The sequence below is a fragment of the Rhinichthys klamathensis genome, unplaced genomic scaffold (assembly GCF_029890125.1).
Source record: "Rhinichthys klamathensis goyatoka isolate OS25496 unplaced genomic scaffold, OSU_Roscu_1.1 h1tg000114l_1, whole genome shotgun sequence".
Lineage (NCBI taxonomy): Eukaryota > Metazoa > Chordata > Actinopteri > Cypriniformes > Leuciscidae > Rhinichthys > Rhinichthys klamathensis.
The window spans coordinates 378542-404099 of record NW_026606651.1 but is presented as its reverse complement, the minus strand read 5'-3'; the positions used below and the strand labels follow the sequence as shown (position 1 = coordinate 404099).

The 25558-nt window shown below is 36.2% G+C and overlaps 1 protein-coding gene across 4 annotated transcripts in view; it reads right to left on the bottom strand.

The window, feature by feature from the left end:
• The window catches only part of kat6a (K(lysine) acetyltransferase 6A), a 54051-nt gene that overhangs the window by 5489 nt on the left and 23004 nt on the right, over nucleotides 1-25558 (bottom strand). For 2 of the 4 annotated variants that reach the window (XM_056254679.1, XM_056254680.1), the window contains exons 3-16: nucleotides 22824-22932; nucleotides 21055-21170; nucleotides 19074-19155; nucleotides 18766-18880; nucleotides 18297-18661; nucleotides 12022-12137; nucleotides 9633-9748; nucleotides 8434-8575; nucleotides 3125-3286; nucleotides 2668-2761; nucleotides 2291-2522; nucleotides 1401-1590; nucleotides 536-1285; nucleotides 115-373 (exon numbers count right to left, since the gene is read on the bottom strand). In XM_056254679.1, coding sequence (XP_056110654.1) covers nucleotides 115-373; nucleotides 536-1285; nucleotides 1401-1590; nucleotides 2291-2522; nucleotides 2668-2761; nucleotides 3125-3286; nucleotides 8434-8575; nucleotides 9633-9748; nucleotides 12022-12137; nucleotides 18297-18661; nucleotides 18766-18880; nucleotides 19074-19155; nucleotides 21055-21170; nucleotides 22824-22932 — 2848 coding nt within the window. Of the gene's footprint in view, nucleotides 1-114; nucleotides 374-535; nucleotides 1286-1400; nucleotides 1591-2290; nucleotides 2523-2667; nucleotides 2762-3124; nucleotides 3287-8433; nucleotides 8576-9632; nucleotides 9749-12021; nucleotides 12142-18296; nucleotides 18662-18765; nucleotides 18881-19073; nucleotides 19156-21054; nucleotides 21171-22823; nucleotides 22933-25558 lie in introns of all 4 variants that reach the window. The other 2 variants (XM_056254682.1, XM_056254683.1) reach the window with 2 other exon arrangements.

Sequence of the window (25558 nt, the reverse complement as noted above, 5' to 3'; positions counted from 1 at the left end):
AGGTAACCATTCTTTAAGAATTTTTTTAAATCACACTCTGGCAAACAAATATTACACAAAACTTTCAAGAATGCACATATAATAACCCCAGCAGGAGTCCTTTGGTGTACTAACCGTCTTCCTCCGATTCAGTCAGATTCCCTCTGTTGATACTTTTAAGGGCTGGTCCCATGTGTTTGCGGGCTGCTGTGTAGCGTCGGAGAGGGTTGCCGAATGGAGTTTCCTCTTCTAGTCTGGGCATGGGCCTTTCAGAATCTGAATCCACAAATGGCTCATCCAGAACTTCAGTAGTCTCTGAGATGGTTTCTGTAACTACACTGCTGTGGGGATGGCTGCGCTGACGTGCACGTCGCTTTCGAAAGGACTTCTGAGACTACAGGAGCAAAAAAAAAGAAAAAATCTTTATTATCCACAGCATCTTATGTTCAAAATAATAAAAAAGTTTTCATAGACTGACATACTTATTTTTAAGGTCTATATTAAATAAACATGCCATGCAAAAGAAAATACATACATTGACCTATATTGCACATACCTTGCATTTAAGCCCTAATGTGGGCTTAGTGAGGAGAGGTGGTGAACGAGCCCTTAACTCATCCTCATCCTCATCATCCTCATCATCTTCATCCTCATCCTCATCCTCATCATCATCTTCATCCTCATCTTCACTGCTCTCACTGATAAAGGCCGGACAGACTGGTGTGGGTTCACTCAGCCTTGTGGTATGGGGCAACAATGGCAGGTCATCTTCATGCCCCTCACTGAGCCTGCGTTTTGGGCCACGCTTTTTTCGTGGAGGACGCCCTCTGCTGCGTGGGGGTGGAACTGCAGGGTGCCTGGAAGCCTCCAAGGGACAGGCTGATGTAGAGTCAGGCTCATTTTCTAAGGCCAGGAGCATTGACGATGTTGTTGTCACTTTATTAATGCCAGTTCTTTCATCATCCTCTTCTTCTTCATCATCATCATCATCATCCTCCTCCTCATCATCCTCATCATCATCCTCTGGGGGCCTTAGTTTACGGGGTCGACCTGGCCCTGGACGTGGTGCATCCTTCACCTTGCCCCATAACCAGTTTTTGGGAGGGCGCCCAGGTCCCCTGCGTTCCCCATTAGCCGTAAGAAAAAGGGAAGGACGTTCAGGACTGAGAACATTGTTGCAAACAGAAGAGGACTGTGGAGGGCTTTGGTTTTTAGGCAATGCTGTGAAGCACTTTTTCTCGTCCTCCTTGTCCTGTTCTCCTTTCATATGCCAGGAGAGTGGGGAACTCTTGTGGCTGGGTTTGATCTATACAAGAGATAAGGTGCACATAACAGAAGTTCAGCTTCAGAATGTACTGATACACATCACAAATATTGCATACTTCATCTAATGAACCTTGAATAAAAGTTAAGATGCTTACCTCTTTAAGTCCCTCTCCTTCCTCCTCCTCCTCCTCCTCCTCATCTCCTTCTCCTTCAGATGCTACTGTGTTGGTGACGATAACAGGTGTCCAGCGCAAGCAGTCTGGATCAACTTCAAGAAGTCGAGGTTTGGCCTTCAGTCGGACCATGTGAGTAGCCACCAGCTTCTCTCGGCGCAGAATAATCACCCTATAATAGGAAAAGAAATCAAAATGAGGAGACTATAAAGAGAGCTAAAAATGTAACAAATGTACACTACTGCTCAATTTTAGGGGCAATAAGAACTCTTATTGTCATCAAGGATGCATTTATTTGATAAACAAATGAATAAAAACAGTAAAATGGTGAAATATAATTACAACTTAAACTTTTTTACTTTTATCATTTTAAAATGTAATTTATTCCTCCAAATGTTAAGCAATCATTACTCCAGTCTTTAGTATCAAATGACCCTTCAGTAATCATTCTAAAATGCTGATTTTGGAAACATTAATTATCAATACTAAAAAAAGCTGTGTAGCTTAATATTTTGGTGGAAAACATGATGTATTTTTTTAAGGATTCTTTGAAACTCATTTACTTGAAATAAAAATATTTTGTAACAAATGTCTTTACTGTCACGTCTGACAAATTTAGTGCATTTTTGCTGAATTAAACAATTTTTTTTTTTTTTTTCTTGTTAGCACAAAATCATAATCATGTACTTAGTCAAGTATGCTGAAGACGAAGCACTGTGCACATTTTGGAATGCAAATATTTTAGGTTGAAACATGAGAATTAATCTGTGACAGCTATGAAACAGAACTTGCATTATTGTTCTCTGCTTCAGCTTGTACAGAAAAGGTAAGACATTAAATCAGACATTATAGTGTGCGAGCGTCTCTCTCACCGGTCCCCTCTCTGTTCCAGCATATTTAGACTAAGGAGGGTGGCTGTGATATCTTGAGGACAAATGCCGGTGATTTTGCTGAGTTTGCGGATGGTGAGCTGTCGATCTCTGATCTCGTGTAGGCACTCCAGCACCACACTACGCCAATATGCCATGTAGGATAGCCGGCCAAGGTCTGACAATGGCTTCTCTGGTGATCCTGGCTGGCCTTCCCTCTTGGACAGAAGGTAACCTGCAGAGAGAGCCATAACGGTTTATCCTTTGTGTCTAATGACACCATCTAAAGGAGTATAATTGTCAAATATTTTCTTTACTAAATAACAAAAAATAAAACCACAGACTGAGGGAAGAGAGGAAAGATAATGCAGTGTACTTACTGAAGTCAATGAGAAATCGCCCATAGCCCCTGCGCTGATATTGTGGAAGAATCATGATGCAGGATACATTATATTTTTGTTGACAATGCTTCTCCTAGGGATAAAAAAAGAAAGTATAAAATGAAAGCAAATGTAACAAACATACCACACAAAATATTTGTTAGGTAAGATCTTACTTGCATACACTAACGTTTACACATATTTATTGCATTTTGTGCCATATACTGTTGTGTTTAAAACCTGTTTATTAAATCAACTCACTGTAAACATATTTTCCAGGAGCATAATCAACCCACAAATAAACAGACTATTTTCTATAATTAAGCCAAAAAGCAGCAATAATGTGCAAAAGGCATGCTACCTTATATAATAATGAACCCAAAGTGCTCAACATCATCATTTGACTTTAGAGAATGTAAAAGTAACTGAATTGATCTGAGTGAAATTATTTGCTCACCTTTGAAAAGTATCCTACGAGATGGCAGCCTTTACTGTCATTCTGTGTGAGTACATAGAAGAGGAAGGGCTCCACGTCATAGTACAGCGTCTTATGGTCCAGGAAGAGTTTGGCCAGCAGGCACAGATTCTGACAGTATATTGTGCTGACATTTCCATCCACCTGGAGTGGAGAGAAGTTTTTCAGACTTTGGTCAACTTACTGTGTCCTAACCAAATATAATGCTATAAAGCAACAATGTGCAGTGTATTTGCTAGGATTCCGACACGGTTACACTAACAATTAGCTCCCAATCATAATAGCAAAATGCAATGCCAGTAAGATTCTCAATTTCTAAATACTAAATCAACATTTTGAAAAAAGTCATGCAGCAGAGACTGGCACAAAACTTGCTCCACATGAACAGAGGCTATGACAAATTGCACGGCTCCTGCTTTTCCTGTCGGCTGAATAACAACCATTTTAGCTTTTTGCAGTGCTGCCACCACAGGTATGCTGCTGAGTCAGGACCAGACCAGGAGCAGCTCTGAAACCTGAGCCTCTAAAACCAACTGACCAAACAGGAAGGCAAGCAGTAACACACCCAACACCAAGTGGTGTTGATTAATGTGGAACATACAGGCAGGTCACACAGCGGCAGAATAAAGTTGTCAGTCCAGCTTAAGTGCACTAAACATGATTACATTCACACATACTTTAGTTATAAACAAAAAACAACTGCATTGTATAACCAGATAACAGACTCCTGAAATTTTTAAGGTTCCCACGTTTGGTTAACTTTTGCGGTGAATGGAATGGCAATGAAGGACTAGTTATGAAACATCATACAGTATAGCAGCCACTCACTTTGGTTACAGGGGTTATTGACCATCATTAGAATGATACGGATATCGACATAGTTTTAAAATTAAATTGTAAGACTTAAGACCCTTTATTTCAGGGGCCAGTTGCATAAGCATAGCTGCCCAGTTAAAACTGTGTCTTGAGAACTTGTCTAACCAACTAGCAATTAGTTAGGGCTAATCAGTCTTACTTTTCGGATTCAAATTAGATCAATCTACCTTTTTATGTAACTGACTTAAAAAAAATAAAAAAGCCTTGAAGAAACAAATTAGATGACTTTCTTGCAAGACTACTCTAAGCATATTATGCAATCAATCAGACACCTTTACTTAGACTGGGCCACACATTCAACTGCTAAACGATCAATATTGAATTTTTACGTACAATAATAATGTGTTTTAAGAAAGGCAAACAGATTATCAAGTTGATACTAGTAAAAAATATATATATACTGAATGTTTCTTATGTTCTTAGTCTTTCCTACCTCTGACAGGGCAGCCCAGAGAGAAGCCATAAGAGTTTACGTTGAATTAAATGACAGATACAGTTCATAGGGTAACCAAAATACCAAAAGTATCCAGAAAAAAAAAAGATTTTATGCATAATGCTTGATTTTTAATTATAAAAAAGCCTAAAATACACTGGGGAGTCTTAATTGGAAATGTCTATGTTTTAAACATAGTCTTGAATAGAAGCTACAGCAGGGAAGGAATTAGAAATAGCAAAAAAAAAAAAAAAAACACTTCTATGATTTCACTAAGGGTGTAAAAACCAAACCCTACCTTGCTCCAACCACGGTTCGAAACGCACTTGCACCGCGCGCGGTTCATCTAAAATCTACAATATGGCTTTGTTGAAAATAACTCTGACAGAGCTAGGCTAATGTATGTTTCTGTCGATAAATACGAATTCTGGCTTCCCTTAAACTTTGTTCAATGCAAGTGCAGTATCCTCTAATATGGCCAGTCATTTATGCCGTCATCACCAGGGTGTTGATAGAGAGACCTGAACAGCACACATTGCTATCTGTGTTTAAACTAAACTAATTTAAACCCTGCCAATTTAAATATTCAAGCGCAAGGCATGAAAGAAACAGTGGGCAAATATTGAGTTCTCTTGCATTTGAACAGACAACTTCGCACAAAATTTATGTCAAAATGCCCGTCTTGGCGAGAATCCTAGCAAACATAGTAGGTTGTCTTAAGTGAACGTAAACAGTCGAGAAAGAATGCATATGTATCAGTATCAGTGTATTGGATCCGTGCATTATGTCTTGACGTGTCAGCAGCCTAATAATCCTGCTGTCTGTGTTTTTAATGTTAATCAAACAACAAAAGACAAGAAAACCATTCACTTTTCTTGACTGAATAGCTTTTGTAACTTTAATAAGGATTATTCTTTATTTAATTCATACAGTGAAGATTGTATGAGAAGTTCTTTTAGATTTGATTACTTTATTTAATTCTATACCTGAAAACTACTGTTAGATACCTGAAAAACCTGAAAAGCACGGTTTATTTTATTTGTATCTTTGCTCTATTGTATTTATTTGTGTTGAATAAAAATATTCAACTTACATTTATTATTGCTACATTTATTTTTTTTTCACCAAAAGTACTTTGATAAAGGTGTCGACCGAGCAACAGGGCGAGCTGTCACTTTTCAAACAACTGCGGTGGAGCTCTGTGCTTCAGCCAATAACAGACAGGTCTGACTCGGGTGCAAAACCAATCAAAACTTCCAGTTCAGTTGGGGGTGGGGCGTTCAAACCGCTCTTTGACATACAATCACTGATATCACGTTTTGAATCAGTATCGCTAAAGTTTCAATATTTTAGTGAATGTTAGTTAGCTATGCTCATTCTGATTTTAAATTGTAATTGTGGCAGCGCCTGAAATGGTTCATACCATTGATATAACCAGAGCACTGAGCAGTTGAAGTAAATAGAAAACTCTGCTCATACAAGGACGCAGTTATTGTATGGACAGTGCAAGAACAATGTAAGTGTCTAAAATGCATGCGCACAGTTCAGTTTAATGGTAAAGCTTGCCCTCTTTAACAATGCAGTTAAACCAAATGTACAAAGCAAACTTTCTACGAAGCTGAAATAACCTCAATATTAGCAAAAGTGAAATAAGATTGCATGATCTATCTGTCAATCAGATGCACATACAAGTGTAGTTCGTTACTATAGCAACAGTGGGCTCCTGGCACATTTTTTGGTAGAATGAAAAAAGAGCATTTTATTTAACATGTTAAACTGTAGGCCACAATTTTTTACAGGCACTTTTCTATTCATACAGTTTTAATCCCTCATTTGATCAGACCTCTTACTTACCCTTCTTATCATTTGAATGTGTTTTTTTAAGAAGGGCAAAAGCACTTAGGTGGACTTCTCAAAATTAGTAATAAAATAATCGCTCTTGCCAACAGGGATAGCTAGTATGTTTGCTAGCATAGCGTCAAACACGACAATTTATGAGATTAATATCATGTTTCGCTCCAATTCACTATATACAACACACGTCAGTCGTGTTTGAAAAACTTCTGTGGTCAAATTATTTTTACATAAAATGCTGTATTATGCAAGTAATACAGACAAGTAGACAAGTGATTTGGCGAAGTCACTTTGTAAAGAAAGACTACGTGCCCACGCACATGCGCATTGAAATGTGCACGCCTACTGAACACGTAATACGCATGTGCATGCCGTCACCGTTTTTACAAATTCAAGGTTAAAGGAACACTCCGACTTTTTGGGACTTTAGCCTATTCACCTTATCCCCCAGAGTTAGATAAGTCCATACATACCTTTTTCATCTCCGTGCGTGCTATATTAAAATATGTCTGTGTCTCATGTGACTTTGTTTTTTGTACACTCTGTGACTATACAAATCACAACATGTAAATAGGAAAATGTTTGCGTTATTTTGTCACTTATTTGGATTAGTATGCTAGCTGCAACCATTAACATCCAGTCTTTGTGCTAAGCTAGGCTAGCGGTGGGTGCGTCAAACAGACTTATAGCACGCACGGAGATGAAAAAGGTATGTATGGACTTATCTAACTCTGGGGGATAAGGTGAATAGGCTAAAGTCCCAAAAAGTCGGAGTGTTCCTTTAAGTTTACACGGCGATGATAACGATATCGTTTTCAAAACTCATTTTCAGAAAACTATTTGATCATTTGTGTTCTCAGGCCACCAAAACACTTGTCGTGTAAATGAACATCCAGAATGCAATAAAAGTTTTCTGTTTTCAGTAGAAAACGGTGTGGTGTAAGCGGCCCCATAGTTAATATAACTAATGATTTTTACAATGGAAATGAACCAATCAAAAACTTACTAGAACGAAAGGATTCGTTTTTCTAAAGCTGATGCTTTAAAAAATTTGATAAAGTCTGGGGCCCCTTCCTTAAGTATCTTTCTAAGAGTTGAAATATGTTTGGGCATATATGTAAAGTTTGATGAAGTGATTTAAAGTGTAATTTCTTTCTCTCTGTCTGGTGCGGGCGGGCGGGGGGTTTATTTTATTTTATGTATAACATTCTTTTTGTAAACATTTTGTGAGACTTGGATATGTTTTGTGTTTGTATAAAAAACTGCTACAATTTAAAAAAAAAAAAAAAAAAAAAAATTACTAGAAAACAGGGATGGAATCACGGAATCCAGTCATAAAAACGGAATTTACTGTATAATGTGGATTTTCATGGAATGTGTCAAATTTTTGAAGAATAAATAAAAAGCAGGTTAGTACACTTAAAACAAATCGTGATATAAACCAGTGTCTGTGAATATTAAACTGCAAAAAGTATTTAAATACGAATCCTGCATGTTCTGCGTATTTCTGTGCGAATGAATGGCGTAGATGCGGTTTCATTTAAACTTTTAAATGACCAGCAGGGCCCCTGGAAAAAAGGGCCAGAAAAGGATTATCTGTTCATATAGATAGCAGTCTGTAAGCTGCTTTCTGTAGTGGATAATTTGAGAATCATATGGTTTTCAATCCCCAAACTCAAGAGTGTGAACGTAACCATGTAAGCGCAGTTAATTCTGGTCAGAAAGCACTGATTTAGACCACACCGATACAGATCTGCATGTCATGTTTACACCTAAATGTCCTTTTATAGAAACACAATGGCTGTAGTAAATCACCATAGTGATTCTGAAACAATGAGCGCTTACCACTCTTCATTTATTACCCTGCTGTGCGGCACCATTGCAACACCTCGTAAGGGCAGGAAGTGGGCGGATGTTGTTGCCTGAGCCAGTGTGGGAGTGTGAGTGTCTATCAGTGTGAATGAGATTTCCTTTGTTGGCTCAGCACGTACGAAAACACACGTGCAGGTGCATGACTAGTATTGACGAGCATTTGTCTGTGCTGCCCAGGTGTGTATAAACAGAGGTGTATGTGCGAGTGTGTGTGCATTTGTGGTTTTTATCCGGAGTGTAGATTTATTTTCCTCACCTCGAAAACGGACACGTCGTCCTTCCTGTAGATCTCGTTGGCAGGCGGGTGGAACCAGCTGCACTTTCGCATGTGCTGGTAGAGAATGCTGCGGCTCTTCATGTAGCGTAGACAGAACTCACAGAGGTAAAGCTTAGGGAGCCTGTCAAATTGAAACGATCACACATCAGTATTTAAAGCCGGAAAAAAAAATCAAGGTGCAGAAACACATCTCTCGTGCAAGCATTTAAATAAAATCAAAACAGCAAGAGTTTAAGTTTGACACTAATATGCAGAGTCACTATAATAGAGTCAACATATACATATGTTGAGAAAAGCATGCGGGGATAGATAGATATATATATATATATATATATATATATTTTTTTTTAGGGCTGTCAAACGATTAATCGCGATTAATCGCATCCAAAACAAAAGTTTGTGTTTACATAATATATGTGTGTGTACTGTGTATAATTATTTTTAATACATAAATCCCCACACATGCATGTATATTTAAGAAATATTTGCATGTATATACTGTATATAGACTGAATGTAGCCTATATATAATGTATATTTTATATAAATATAAACATTTTATATATAAATAACATTTTTCTTAAATATATACATGTGTGCATTTATATACAAAATAATTATACACAGTACACACACATATATTATGTAAACACAAACTTTTATTTTGGATGCGATTAATCGTGATTATTCGTTTGACAGCCCTATATATATATATATATATATAAAACCTCACTTATTATACTATTTATTCATATAAATTTACTTTTTATATTTTCATTTTAGTTTAAGTTTTAGTAATTTTGATATATGATTGTCATTTTTTTATTATTATTAATTCTAGTACTTTATACTTTGTATTTCAGCTTTATTCTTTTTTTTATAGTTTTAGTTAACAATAACAACACTGCTAAATTACCATGTTAAATTGACCAAATACTCAATATTAAAAAAATATTGGAAATAAGAAAATGTGATCATCCAAGGTTGCTTGTAGTTTTGGATCATGACAAGAAAATACCAATCTATAAAAAGTATGTCAACCAGCAGAGTCCATTGTTATTGATGATGGAGATAAATAGCCACATATAATCCAATAAATATAATTCTAAATATGCATTTTTAAAACAAAATGCATTTTATTTTTTCATGATGATGATTATGGCACATGTTGTTGGTTACCTGCTGTACTCCTGTGGGTATGGCGAAGAGTACCACGTCTGTATTTCATACTTCCCAAACTCAATAACTGATGGGCATCGCATCTGGGGGTCCGGTGGACCAGTCACTCCGACTTTCTATAACAGTTCAAGCACAAGAAAGTTAAGAAAAAGATACCAGTGGGCACATACAATTTAGAGACTACTAGGCCACTATGGCACCGAGAGCGTCCTGCAACACACAGAAGAGAACAAAGTCACTCTTTTACACAAGAAATGTGTCAAGGCTCTGACTTTTATTCTAATAATCAAGAACAGTTTTTCACAAGCATACAGCTCCCCACTAAGACTTACAAGATTATTATTATTAGCTCTTACCCACAGACCAACTGGACATTGAGAGCATCTGCCACTCACCAGCCTGCTGACACTCAGTAGTGATCACACACTTTTCTGCTCTGCATCTCAATAACATATGCAATCCATTTATTCCATATACAAACTAGGGGCGAATCAGCTTGTTGAACCACCGTTTAGATCATGTCATGTTGGTTTTGAAAAAAATGTGTATTAATTGTAACATTTCCATGTTCAAGAGTAAGTACTTTAAGGAAACTAACAAAACACAAATGCAAACAACCAAAAGTAAATACAAATATGAGCAGGTCTATACTTAATGTATAACAAGTTCTACTAGCAATCAAGCTGCACATGAATCAATGCAAATGTTCATGGTCACATTCAGATACACTGAATAAAAGAGTTAGTTTTTGACCCATGTATCCTTGTTTTGTAATAAATAAGGTTATGATAACCAATATTTTATATTCCAGTGAAGTTGAACAATTCTCAATTCCATTTTCGATACCACAGCTAAAACACCAAACTAATATCAATTTCAAAGATTAGACCGTCATTAATAAAAAAGAACAAATAATTAAACTACAAGCAATTGCACAAATAAATAAATACAACAGAACAAAGATAAAATAATAAGTGCTTTTAAAGTTTTTCAGGTAGGTCTATCATCAGTAGTTTTCAGGTACAGAAATGTAATAAAGTAATCAAATGTAAAATAACACTGCATATAATCTTCACAGTACAAATTAAATAAAGGTTAATCCTTATTAAAGTTACAAAAAAGTTATTCAGTGAAGAGCAGGGAGTGATTTTCTCTGTCTTTTGTAGTTTGATTAACAACAGGAATATTAGGCTGATGTCACTTTAAGACTAATGCGCAGATCTAATAATGATACACATGCGTTCTTTCTCTACTGCTTACTTAAGCCAAAATCAACTATGTTTACTTGGATACTCGCAAAGGCGGGCATTTTGAGATAAACTTGCGTGAATTTGTCCGTTTAGGTGCAAGGAGACGTGAAAGAGAATTCATTTTATCATTTGCACGCTGTCTTGAGACGCGCAGCTGTGCGATTCAGGTGAGTTCACACAATTCCAATTTATTTATAAAGCACATAATAATACAACAAAGTTAACCATAGTGCTAAAACAATAAAACAAAAAAATATGTATAATATATAAATAATATATAATTATTAAAACATACATTATTATATATGTATAATATATAAAAATCAATATCAAATTGACCACATTTAAAAAAAACATTAATTGAAAAATCTATTAAAAAAAAATTGTGAATCGACCAGATTAAAAAAAAAAAAAAAAAAAAAAAAAAAACGATTAATTGCAAAATCTATTTTTTTTTTTGTGCCCAGCCCTAGTTTTTATTAGATAATACATCTTTGCAGTGCACATGGCCTAAATGTTATAGAGCAAACAAATTCAGTTTTATTGACAAACTATAGCATGGTATTCTTTCTTTCTGTCTGCTCAACACAAGCGTGCTGGTTCTTTCTGATGCAGTGTGTGCAAATATGATTGTATCTCTCTGGGTTAGTGTGTGTTTTTCTTCGACTGATGGCCTCAGGCAGTCAGAGTGGCTGCTTCTGCTGGGAGCTTCAAATCACACACACACGCACACAAATCAGCCAAACAGTCTACACATGTGCATTTGTGTTTGTGTGTGTATCACTGAGAGAGGCACCAGCTGTCAAGATAATGGAAACTCTCAAATCCCCCACATTACATTCTGCAGAGATAAAGGCCTTGACAGCTTCCAAGTCTTCACTAATATAGCAAAAGAAAATTCAGTGACTGCAAACAAGCAATGGGCACCCCTACCATCAAACATACGATTTGTAGACAGGATTCGGTTTGATTTTTATTGAGGGCTGTCAAAGTTTACACATTAGTATATGGATTTAATTAAATGTTGTTGTTGTTTTAAATGTCATGAATGCATTTTTTTGGTAACAGTTTCATTCTGTTCTGTGTGATTTCAAAAAACTGAGCTGCAGAGCAAGCCTTTTCCCCCTCCCTTTTTGTACCTGTAGTGCCAGTTCCTGAATGTGCCTGAAGAGCTCCACGTCTTTCTCAGTTAGATTTTCATGTCCTGGCAGCTTGTCTTCGTCCTCCCGCCAGTTGTCTCCACACTCCTGATTGTCTGTGATGCAAACAGACACCAAGACAGTTAAAACACCCAGAGTGTAGACTTAAAAAGTTAATTATTAAATTCATATGGAACAATAGAAGATCCAGAATTAGATTATCTCTTTTATATTTGCCATTTGATAGGGGGGGGGGCTTCAATGCCCTAATTTTAAAGGGTATTATACTGCTGCCCAGTTAAGATCTATTATGTTTTTCTTCTCACCATCTAATGAACAACCCGTATGGGTAGAAATTGAAAAAAACTCTATTCCGAATAAAATACCCTTGGAATCATATTTATATGATTTAGATCGTAAAATTTTACAGAAAATGAAGGGTAATGTTACGAATCCAATGGTTTTAAATATGGTGAGGGTATGGCATGAGACGCAGAGTAATTTGAATATCTCCTATACAAGTGAGATATCTCGCTATTGTCCAATATGGGGAAACCCTAAGTTTAGTCCCGGAAAAGTAGATGTAGGTTTTAAGACGTGGGCAGAAAAAGGTATTAAAAGTATAAAAGATTTATATAAGGAAGACAATCTTATGTCATTTCAAGAATTGAGTAATACATTTGATATACCTAAAAGTCATTTTTTTAGGTACTTACAGATAAGAAGTTTCATTTTATCATTTCAAAAAAGTACTGGAAATATACCACCATTATCAGTTTTGGAAAGAGTAGTCACCAAAGATTGTTATGATAAAGGTCGGATTTCACTTCTGTATAATATTTTGGTAGAGGGCTCCCCGGAGTCTTCTAGCTCTCGTTTAGGAGCATGGAGTAAGGATCTTAACGAGGAGATCACACCAGATGAATGGAGTGAGATTTGTCAAGATGCTCAAGTACAAACAGTTAATATAAGATTAAAGTTGTTGCAATATAATTGGCTTATGCGTATATACATAACTCCAGTATTATCAAACAAATTTAATGAAAATATACCAGATACATGTCCCAAGTGTAATGTTTGTAAAGGTACCTATTTCCATTGTATATGGGAATGTGAAGAAATATCGAAATTCTGGAAAGAAGTGCATAATATGATTGGTAAAATTATAAATGTGAGTCTTCCTTTTGGACCAAGGATTTTTCTACTGCATTTGTATCCTAAGCTTAAGTCAAAGGAATGTATCTTTATTTCTATGTGTATCTTACAAGCTAAACGCCTCATTGCATTACAATGGAAGAATCTAGAACCACCCAGCATTAAAAGGTGGCTCAGGGAGATGGTACTGAATATGTCAATGGAGAAAATAACATATATTATTAAAGGAAAGGGTAAGACTTTTAAAGATGTTTGGAATCCCTTTAGATCCTTCATAGAGAAGGAGGATAGTGACATGTTTAAAGAGACAATTGAAGATATGTGAGATTATAGGATGTATTTGTATTAGGAGGCCTTAATAGTTTGTATGTTTTTTTTTCTTTTTTCTTTTTTTTTCTTTTTTTTCTTTAGTTCATTAGTCTTGAGGATGTGAGTCCTGTACAAATTGAGATATGCTAAGTTGTAATGATGCGAAAGACATCAATATGCGTCTATACTGTATTTTGTATTTTTGTTCCTGGTGTGTGTGTAATATATGTTGTTAAAAAGTTAATAAAAAAAAAAAAACACCCAGAGTGAGTGCGAGCACAAAACTGAAGGTACAAAGCAAACACACTAATAAAAGACACAGCAGACTCACATTTATTATAACAATTATAATGTTCAAAATAATTCCTTCGTTAATAATTCGTTACACAGAACTTTGTTATATTAAATATTAATCAAAAATGATTCACACCTTCACAAATTTATTTTAAGTTTATTTGATTCACAGCTTAGTGTTTTGACCTCGACAACCCAACTGCATTTTACCGCAAACTTGCGACTAGTTAACTTTCTAAAGAAGGCGCAATCGCTTGTTTGCTAAGGGGTCAAAATTCTTGTTTTTCCTGGGTCAAAATTGGTCTTCGGTGGTGGCCGACGGACACGGTCTTCCTTTCTTGCCCTCTTTTTTTTCTTAAAAGCTGTGATTTTACCTCTGGATTTCATAGCTTTGAAAGATAAAATCCTTTGCTAGACCTAATCATTTTTTTGGTATATCATATCAATTTCAAAAAGTAGAATAAAAAAAGTAGCATTAAAAAGTTTATTTTAACTAAGAGTCTAATTTTCTACCATATACAATCGAATACAATTAGCAGTTAGCTATAAACAACTTGCTTTGCACTTTTTTTCTGGTTTCGCCTCACTGGTTTAGTTCATACTTGGTAATCGTTCAACACATTTTCATATAAATAAACTGAAAATATTGTAGTTTATTAAGGTTAAATCTTGCTAACCACTCCTACTAAAAAAATGGGGTAAGCACACTTACATTCTCATTTTAAGAGGTGTTCTGAGTAAATTTGGTTTGACTTGTTTACATTAGTCAATGTATTAAGCTAACTAACATGAACCATGAGCAATACATTTGTTACTGTATTTTTTCATCTTTGTTAATCTCAGTTAATAAAAAAAAAGTTTTATTCGTGTTACTTCACAGTGCATTAGGCAAAGTGCATTAACAAATACAACTTTTGATTTCAATAATATAGGCTATAGTAAATGGTGAAATTAACATAATAAAGATTAATAAATGCTGTAGAAGTGCGGTTTATTAACAGTTAATGTTAACTAATGTAGTTAACTGAGTTTAACAAATGGAACCTTATTTGTAAAGTGTTACCGATTTGTTATACACCGATTCGGACGTCTCATGAGTTCAGTGATGGACAGATCAGTTGTTTTAACCATTCATTAAATTGAATCGGTTCAAGGAGTCATAAGTTCGCAAATCGGACGCGTCATTAGCGGACCACGGCACGCGTTGTGTGATTATCCCGTCAGTTTAGGACATCGCACAAGATTCGTGTAATTCACACCCAGCGGTAATTCAGGGAAAAAAACAAGCGCAGCAATCATCTACATCACTCACCAATCAAATAAGGCTTTGGCTGGACAAAAATTCGCTTTGGCGGCCAAGAGAGATGGAGGGAGAGCAGGGAAAGGAAATGCAGCTGAACAAATACGCTGCGTGTTTTAAATAGCGTAAAAATAAAAGAATAACGAAAAGCGGTAACACTTTACAAGAAGGTTCATTAGTTAACTACATTAGTTAACATTAACTAAGAATGAACAATACTTCTTCAGCATCTGTTAAAGGGATAGTTCACTTTGAAATTAATTTTTGATATGTTTTAGCTTACCTCCAGTGCATCCAAGATGTAGGTGTCTTTGTTTCCACAGTATCTTCAATTTTGATAATTTTAGGTAAAACCGTTGTTGTCTGTCAGTCATACAATGGAGGTGAAGGGGGTCCTCCTCAAAGAGCAGTCAAAATTAAACATTATTTAATGACTCGTAAATGTAAGTACACATTGATGCCCTAAGACACGAAACGAGTGGTTTTTGTGAGAAAACGAACAGTATTTATATTGTTTTTACCTCTTGTAACCACAGCCATGTCCAAGTTATCTGAGGGCGCGGACGCTTCCGTGTGTGACGTGTACGCAGACTGGTGCATAGATAAACTAGATGTCGCCTTGGCGACGGCAGTTCATTGGAACGAAACCTTAGCCAAGGCGACATCTAGTTTATCTATGCACCAGTCTGCGTACACGTCACACACGGAAGCGTCCGCGCCCTCAGATCACTTGGGCATGGCTGTGGTTACAAGAGGTAAAAACAATATAAATGCTGTTCGTTTTCTCACAAAAACCACTCGTTTCGTGTCTTAGGGCATCAATGTGTACTTACATTTACGAGTCATTAAATAATGTTTAATTTTGACATGCTCTTTGAGGAGGACCCCCTTCACCTCCATTGTATGACTGACAGACAACAACGGTTTTACCTAAAATTATCAAAATTGAAGATACTGTGGAAACAAAGACACCTACATCTTGGATGCACTGTAGGTAAGCTAAAACATATTTTAAAAATTAATTTCAAAGTGAACTATCCCTTTAATCTTTGTTAATGTACATTTCAACATTTACTAATACTTCATTAAAATCTTGTTAACATTAGTTAATGCACTGTGAAATAATATGGACAAACAATGAACAGCTGGATTTGTATTTAACTAGCGTTAACAAAGATTAACAAAAACAGTAACAAATGTATTGCTCATGGTTAGTTCATGTTAATATATTAACTAATGTTTAATAAATGAACCTTATTGTAAAGTGTTACCCGAAACGCAGGCTGCGGGTAACACTGTGGCGGCGGGTGTTGAATCTGTGGCGCACTGCCACGAATTAGTCTATGTGTGGGAAACACTGCAGTAGAGTTATACAATCATTCATAGACAAACGCACTATTTAAACATATTATTCAATTTATTACTTCTATATATATTTATATATTAAGTTGCTCAAGCAAGTGGCAAAACCTTTAAACATAGCCTATTCTTTTCTTATGTTAAAATCACAACAATTTTAAATTAAAATGTAAAGTTGACAAAAACAGCTAACTCTAATGCTTTTTCTTTTGCATATAAAACTTTAAACAAGAAATCCTGCGGGTCAAAAAGTAATGTGTTGACTGTGAAACACAGTAGAGTTTAATTATATGCGTTTATGGTGAAATTACTACACACTAAATACGCACTGCAAATGGAGTAAATGCAAACCTGGCATAACATTTGAGAGCAGTTCTACAGATGATGGGGACCGGCACCGGATTTGGTAGAGCTTCTATAGTATGATATCATACTGAACTGACCTACAGCCTCAGTGTTTATAAAAGGAGCGCTCTTTAATTGCTCTGTGTGTAATACACATTTAAAAAAAAAAAATCTTCATGAAATTGTGACTTCTACACAATCTTCATACTTAAGCATAAAAAGTGCAAAACTTTGACACAAAAGTGATTTCTTGAAGATTTGATATTTTATAAAAGTGACTGTATAGTGTGTAAATATAAATTCAAAAGCACAATGTGTGAAAAAAATATATTAGCAATAATAATAATTTGTTACATTTATATTGTAGCGTTCCATATAAAAGCGTCCCACTTTCGGTTTTCATCTGCCGTTTGATGTTTCTCATATGCAACAGAAATGGCAGCTCTTATCAGTTGGACAACGTGGTGGTGACACCAGTGCAACCTCTAACAAAATTTAGTCACACCGGCAGGACAAAAGGTTGCAAAATGTGACCCTTTGGTTGCAGTCTGGAGCCCTGCATTGTGCAACTGTTTTCAACACTGATAATAATAATAGTTTCTTGAGCACCAAATCAGCATATCAGAATGATTTCTGAAGAATCATGTGAAGACTGGCAAAATTCAGCTTTGCCATCACATTACCTAATATTAAGGCTGTCACTTTTGTGAAAAAATCCTGTTCGATTTTTGAGACATAAGTGTTCATTGAATCGATTGTAAAATCGATTTTCCATGTCTAAAGACGTTTCCATTTTCAACACCAAATATAGGCAAATCCACGGACAATTAACAGGCATTAGGACGAACGTAAAGAGGGCGCTTGAGACGCACAAGTCAGCAATATTTCTGATGATTTATTGGCGTGAAGTTTCGTGCACAATGACAAACAGGAGCGCAACATTCAGGGATTGAAATTAACACCCTCCGACTCGCTAAATGCGGGTAAAAATGAACTTTGGTGGGAAACGCTGTCAAATCACGAGCCAATCTGGCGTGTTTCTGTGTTTACTCACTTTGCTGGGGAAAGTGAGTAAAGCGCAAATACACAACTGATGATCCTCATGATATATAAAATACAGCGTATTGCGCAGAATCTGTGCATTTCTGGCTTACTTGAACACACACACACACGTCACTAAGCAACAAATAGCGGCGCGCTTGTTCACTTCCATTAAAGTAATAGCGAATATTAAAAAGCATTTGGTTAACAGAAAAGACATTGTTATTTTCCAACATCCTACATGTTCTGTGTGCTGTATTGATCTGTCCACCTAAAACACATTTTTGGTAAAAAAAAAATCTTTTTTTAAAAAAGGCCGTTAAAATCGATTCCCTATTTTCGTTTTCGAAACTTGTGTTGGTTAGTCCGATCGATTGTGCAATCGATTTTCGAACGTAAAGTGACAGCCCTAACGAATATGGATATTTAAAAATAAAAAAAAATAAAAAATTTAAAAAAAAGCTAAACTGACCTATCTCACCTCCTGTCCTGTCATCATGCTCGCCCTTGCGGTTGCTCTTCTTGCGTATACGATATTGCTGGGAATAGTCCACCACTTCAGCACGGGCTTTCCTCCCATCCGGGGATGGCGTGAAGAACTTGCTGAGAGCGTCAATCAGACCCTTTGTTTTCTTGTTAAAACGCAGGCCACCATGCCCAGAATCTTCTTCTCGGAGAGAGAACAGCATGCGATCGTCACCAGGGTAACCTTCGCATGAGGAGCTCGAGGAAGAGTGTGGGGAGGAGGAGCCTTGTGAACACCGATCCACCCCTCCGGTGCCCCGCCTTCTCCTGCCACGCCCACCACCTCGAAGCTTCTTAAAAGGTCGGCCCGGTCTAAGAACAAGAGAGCTTGTAGTAGTCTTATGAAAACTTATGCAAATCATTTCAACATAGTTCTGCAATCATGGTCATAAAGAGAATCAAACAGTTTAATATACCTGCCCTTTGGTCGCCCCAGTGGTGCATTGTATCGCCGTTTGATTTGTGCTGCTTTTTCATGTAAGAGCTTTCTTCCCTTTTTTCTTGGCCGACAGATCTGACAGATCCACATGCCTGCGGAGCAGCAATCAAGAATCATTACTTGGATGTATAATTAGAAAGAAAACTAATTTGTGTGTGAAGGAATTCATCAACACGATATGCAGTTAATAGAGGGAACGTTAAATTAAACATATGAGCCTTAGACACAAATCCACTGATTACACTGTAGTAGAAACGGCCTGCATTTGAGTGTGTGGGCATACACCTTTTGGCATTCGCATCAGTGGGGGGTCACAACACTCCATGTGGAAACCTCGGTCACAGGAGTCACAGAACAACATGTTGTCCTGTAGAATACAAATGCACACAGACAACACAAGAGTCAAGGACCCTAATTATGAATTTTTGCCATTTTGAATGCTAGGAGTTTGTGACTGCTTTTGAGATCTTCAGTTAAAGAGATGTGGTAAGGAACGCAAGGCTACGATGAAGTAAAAAAAAATAAAAAAATAAATGTAAACCAAGACAAGCTTCATGTAAACATTACACAACCAGAAATCGGTGGTATCAGGACAGAATTTTGACAACGTCCCAATACACCTAATACACTGTTGTACTACACTAGGGCTGCACGGTATGACGATATGTATCTTAGTGTATAAAAGGTATATCATTGGAGATTTTGCTATATTGTGTACATCACAGTACATAAACATATAAGTGTAGCACAGCACTATTGACACTTTAGAGTGATGAAACGCATAAATGAGCCAAAGAGCAGGACTTTCTTGATGTTAAAAACAGTTAAGCGCAATAAATCGTGATAAAGAACTCAATGCGTGCTTGCGCTGACTGACACACACAGCTGAACCACGAGCACAAAAAGCCACATATCTAAGCATTGGATCGCAAATTCAGTTCTCTTTCACGTCTTATTGCACTTGAAAGGTCGAATACACACACAATTGTCAAAATGCCCATCGTGAGGAGTGTTCATGTAAACACAATCGGTTATGTCTCAAATGAAAGGAAACAGTTGAGTGCAAGTTAAGACAGAACGCACGGATCTATTATACTGATACATATTTAAAGTGACAGCAGCATAATATACCTGCTGCCCTCTGTCATTAATGTTAATCAAACACAGAAAAAATAACTTCCTGCTCGACTCTCACCTCCTGACTGAATAACTTTTGTAGCCTTAATAAGATAAATGTATTTTTTTACTTTAAATGTATTTATGCATGTCTGTAATTCATATTGTTAAGACTATGCAGTACTTTGTGTACATTTGATTATTCATTTTCTGTTTCTGTGTATTTAACTACATTAAATAAACTTAATGTACATGAAAAACTTAATTTGTTTAATTCATATTATTGCTATACTTATACTATACTTTTTGCATATTTATACTATACTATTTGTCCTATTGTTTGTCATTGGCTTATTTTTAATAATAAAAATATAATAAATTGTGATATACATTGTTATCATAAAAAAGATTATCATATTTTGAAATAGGATTTTAGGAAGTAGGAAGTACATACCGAACTGCATAATGTAAGCTACAATTCAAAAGTTGGGGTCAGAAAAAAAAAAAAGAATTATACTTTTATTCAGTACGGATGCATTATATATATTGATGAAAAGTTACAGTGAAGACTTAAGCCCAATTTATACTTCTGCGTCGAACTCACGCCGTAGCTGTGTCGTAGGTTGTGTAGCGCGCGTACCCTTCGGCGTACCCTGATGTGCACCTCTCCAAAAATGTAACAACGCGTCAATTCTACGCGTACCGCAAGCGCTGTGATTGGCCTGCTAGAACCGCTCCTCGGGTTTCACACGCTCCCTCTGCATGTGTAATTGCGCATCAACGCGGACAACGACGCAGAAGTATAAATGAAAACCAACGCGTAGTCTATAGCGTAGAGGCTCCGGCGTAGGTCCGACGCAGAAGTGTAAATCAGCCTTTAAAATTTCAAATGCTGTTCCATTTGAACTTTCTATTCAGCAAAAGAATACTGAAAAAGTCCAGTTTCTGTACAAATATTCTATATAATAATAAAAAAAAATGATTGAGCACCAAATCATTAGATCAAATAAATGCAGCTTTGGTGATCATAAGAGACTTCTTTTAAAAACGTTTGATTTTTTAAACCTTTTGAACAGTAGCGTAAATGAGGACGCAGCCTAAATTAACATGATCTGGCATCAACAATGAGAAAGACCCTGGAAAATCCTACTGCATTTTTTCCTTGGTCCTGGCAGCTGCTGCAGGTCTTGCACTCAATACATTGCCACCACAGAGCTTTGACCCGTGCTGTGAGCTCCGGAGAGAACTTCAGACAGGATGGGTGCCCTGAGAAGACAGAATGAAACAACCTTAAATAACCTGAATAAAGCCTCATCCCGATGAGAAGACAGTGCCATTCATGCATTCTACTCTTATCTTGAACCATAATTATTTTTCAGGGTATTTGTTGAGTTTTGAAAATCAAATTTAAAACCTTTTAAAATCTTTAAGACATGCGCAATTAAAATTAATATTGTATATCCAATGAACAAGCAAATTCAATCTCGAAATAATTCACATATATAAGATTATTTCACCTAATTTAACATGTTTTATCCAATACATACATATGTACTGAAATTAAACCAACATAATATTAATACATACAGATTAGAGGTCAACCGATATAGGATTTTGTTTATACGACAATATTGCGTTTAAAGAAAGGCAAAAAACAGATCATTGTGCCGATACGAATTAATGTGATATGGCGTGTGAAAACATGTTTTGCCATCCACAAATTTAAGACCTTTTTAAACTTAAAAAAACTGAATACAAGAAGAATACTCTGTATTTTAAAATGTAATACATTTTTTAGTAGATGCCTTTGTCCAAAACTACTTCCAGCATACTTGGTGTTTTTAATATTTTAAAATAAAATAATATAATTGTTCTAGGGATGCACCGAAATGAAAATTCTTGGCCGAAACCGAAAAAGAGGAAACCAAGGCCGAAAACCGAAACACCGAAAGAAATTATGCCAATTATTAGTACCATTGCATTTATGGCTATGACTGTGTACTAACTTTACTAAAATCAAGGCATTGCAATTGCATAAGTTAATATTAAAGTTTCAAAGAATAAATCAATTACAAATTATGCAAATATTTATTTAGCACATTGCAACAATGCACAGTATAAAATAAAATTTAAACTAAAATGTTTAACTTGACCCCACTCATCATGTGTACATTAAATAATAAATGTACAGGCCTAACTGGCCTGATGAAAGGTTTTAAAATGAAAAGTTCTCTCATAAAAACAAAGTGCATTTAGGTCAAGGGCATTTAAAAATTTTCTCTGTAAGACTACTACAAGAAAGTGCATTCAGAACAAGTGCAACTGCTTAAAGATACAACAATATTTTCTCTGTAGGCCTTCAACATAATAGTGTATCAAAACAAAGACTGCCATAGCCCATATGTTATCTGTAGAACTTTAACAACAACAAATGCACCAAGAATTGCAGATGTGCAATAATAAATAATAAATATTTAAACACTAGACACGCCTATTCTACTTCTTGAGGTACTCTTGATGAAGAGTAGGTTCTCTGCTTTATTAATAAAAATCTTCAACTTGGGCGTCAGACGCAAATTTGCGTCAAACGCGTGAATGCACCAAATAAAATAATTTGCGCGTAACGCGCCAGACGCTCAATTCGCGTCATTTGCATGATCTCTAGACACGCGTAAACGCGTCTCTTTACATTGACTTAACATTGAAATCATTCGCGCCAGACGCTCTATTTGCGTTTGGTGTGAACGCACCATCAGATATACTGAAATACATCCACACCGCAGACATGTTGCTTCAGACAAGCACGTGCAGGTCGCGGTTTCTGTTTGCGTCATCACAACATTTCAGCCGTATTGTTTCGGTGGCCAAATATTCGGTGCGTCCCTAAATTGTTCAAATGAACTTTCACCCCTTCCTTACCGCTGTTCCCACAGTCTGCACAGGAGATTAGCTCTTCAGGCTTCTTGTCGCGGTTCTGTTCCTTGGTCCCCAAACAGAAACTACAGATGGGTATGGGCTCTGCCACAGGCTGAGAGAGAAAAACAGCAAATTATTTAATAAACAATATTAATATTTAATATTAATACATAAACTTTGCAAAAATGAAACAGAGGTCTGAATATTGTGTAAATGAGCCCAGCTGAGGACAGCATGGATGAATTAATTGCCCTTTATGAACCATATTAGGGTCTGCTTCATTCAGCTCTGAGCACTGCTTATACCTCTCTACAGAGACAGATTTAGAAAAGCCTGAAGCAAACAGATCAGCTTTTACATTCTTTAGGAAAGGAAAAAAGAAAAAAGGAAGAAAGAAACCGTATATAAATGTTACAAATTGTGTCCAAACATTTTTTTACATTTTCTGAGTGGTATTTGCCCTTTGCAAAACTCATTGCCAGCCAGTTGCTAAGCTCTCTAGAGTCAGTCAATGAGTGGCATCAGAAAGCCCAAAAACAAATCTGACACAAACCTAGTGGTTCAGAGTTTAACACTTTATTGTGATGGTCTACTTTAGACGTTCAGCTAACTAGAAGTAACTTTGCACCTACATGTAAACTAACTCTCATTTGAGTATTAGCAGACTGTCTGCTTAATATGTGCTAACAACACTATATTTTGATGCTCCCCCAACAGTCAGTCATTCTACTGACTATAAGTAACTGTCAACTATTCTACTCACCTGAACCCTAACCCTCTACAAATAGTCCATATTAGAGATCGACCGATAATCAGTTTTACCGATATTTAAGCATTTTCCCATAATCGGGTATCGGTTTTGTAATATCGGATTCAAAGATAGATTGCACACAAGACCGCCATTGAAGCACTGTGTCTGAGGGGAGATGAATCAACAACGGTGTTCAAAGGTAAAATAACTGACCTCCCTTATTTAATAAACTTTAACATAACAGCCATTAATGCACAAACGATATGTTGCATAAATGCTTGAAATGTAGTTTTAACTTGGCGCTACAGAATAGAGACAAACTGACAGTCACGTAATCTGGCCAGTCCTGTCCCAATAAAGATGCAACTTTACATTAATTGAATAAAACAGCCATGAATGAGTATATGTTGGAAATAAAAGCACTGAATTTAATGCTCTCTCTGTTGTCTATGCTCATCATTAGTCTTCACTCACCAGGTTGATGCTCCAGCTTTTAACACGAGCCACTCGTTTAAAACTCCTTAAATTATATTAACATTAACTATATAACCTTTATTTCGCAAAAAAAACATCGAAATAATTACAGCTCAATAATTAATTATGATCTCCTCCGCGAGAGAAGGTCTGTGTAACGCACAGATAAAAACAGCACTCTGTCAGCAGGTATTTTATAATCTAGATGGACAAAAACATTATTAATAATTCTGAAAACATGCCGTTGTATTCGCCGTTTTATTTTTCTGACAATGTTTATGTATTCCAGTGAATATTACAGCGTGTTCCATTCTCTTAACTCTTTAGCTTAACAAACATCACATAAACCTTTTAAAACTGTATTATGTTTAACTGTAGTTTATGCTTATATTTATGGGGAGTTGATAGATTCCCCTGTCATTTATTCATTTTCTGCATTTGAAAACAGACTTGTAAATTAATTGTGCCTGTTGTTAATATTAATGCTGTTGTTATGTAATAAAAAGATGCAACTGGGATTATTAAGATACACTAAAGTAGTAATGTTTTTTATTCAGGCGGTTTAGATTCTTTTATGCTTTTTATTTGTTAGGAGTATTTGCACATGCTATATTCGTTACCTGTTTGTTTACCTGATTAATGATCCTATTTAAAAGAGACATTTTAGTGACAGTGCACTTTTTTGCACTCTTTCAGACTATTTATTGATGTAGAAGTGCGTTTTGTTTTGCATGCAAGGAGGGAGTGAAATGTCAGAAATTACAGTATTAAAAATGTGTTAAACAGTTTGTTCAGTTCAGTGCAGCAAAAACTGTCAAAAACAGAAATAAACCAACAAATAAATATAGCTAGGTTATGTTCTGTATATATTGGTTATCGGGCACATAAACATGAAAATAATTGGTATCTGTAATAAAAAAGAAAAAAATCAATATCGGTTGATCTCTAACTCTATTGAGAGTAAGGTGGCATATGGTGCAAAGTTACTATAAGTTAGTAGAATGTCTGAAGTGGACCATCGAAATAAAGTGTTGCCCAGAGTTTTGATAATCAAAGAGGCTGCAATGGGCATGATCACAGTGATTGTGTGGGCCTAGAGGTGGGATTATTGGCAAGGGGTGGGCACAAAAGCATGTGTTGATGCTTATTCTAAGCCACACCATCTGACATTTGCTTCTGGAGCAACATTAATCTTTCAGTGTGTCCAAGAGAGACCCACCCACGATGCAGTATGCATCATACACCACACACACAGTTACATGTGAGTGCAAGGAGAAGTTCAAGAAGAAGAGCTGAACGTATATTTCTTTACAGATATTGTACAACATTACAGCCAATGGAACAGTACAAATATGAAGATTGCTACTATGATTTTGAATGCGGCTCAATCTGATAGGCTATTATGGCAGTAGCTGTAAAGAAAGACACAATGGTATTAGACTGGAAGTGTGTTCATATAGCTTTCTTGACTGGCTAGTAAGAAATGGCAGATTTAGGCTGGGAGAAAAAAGGT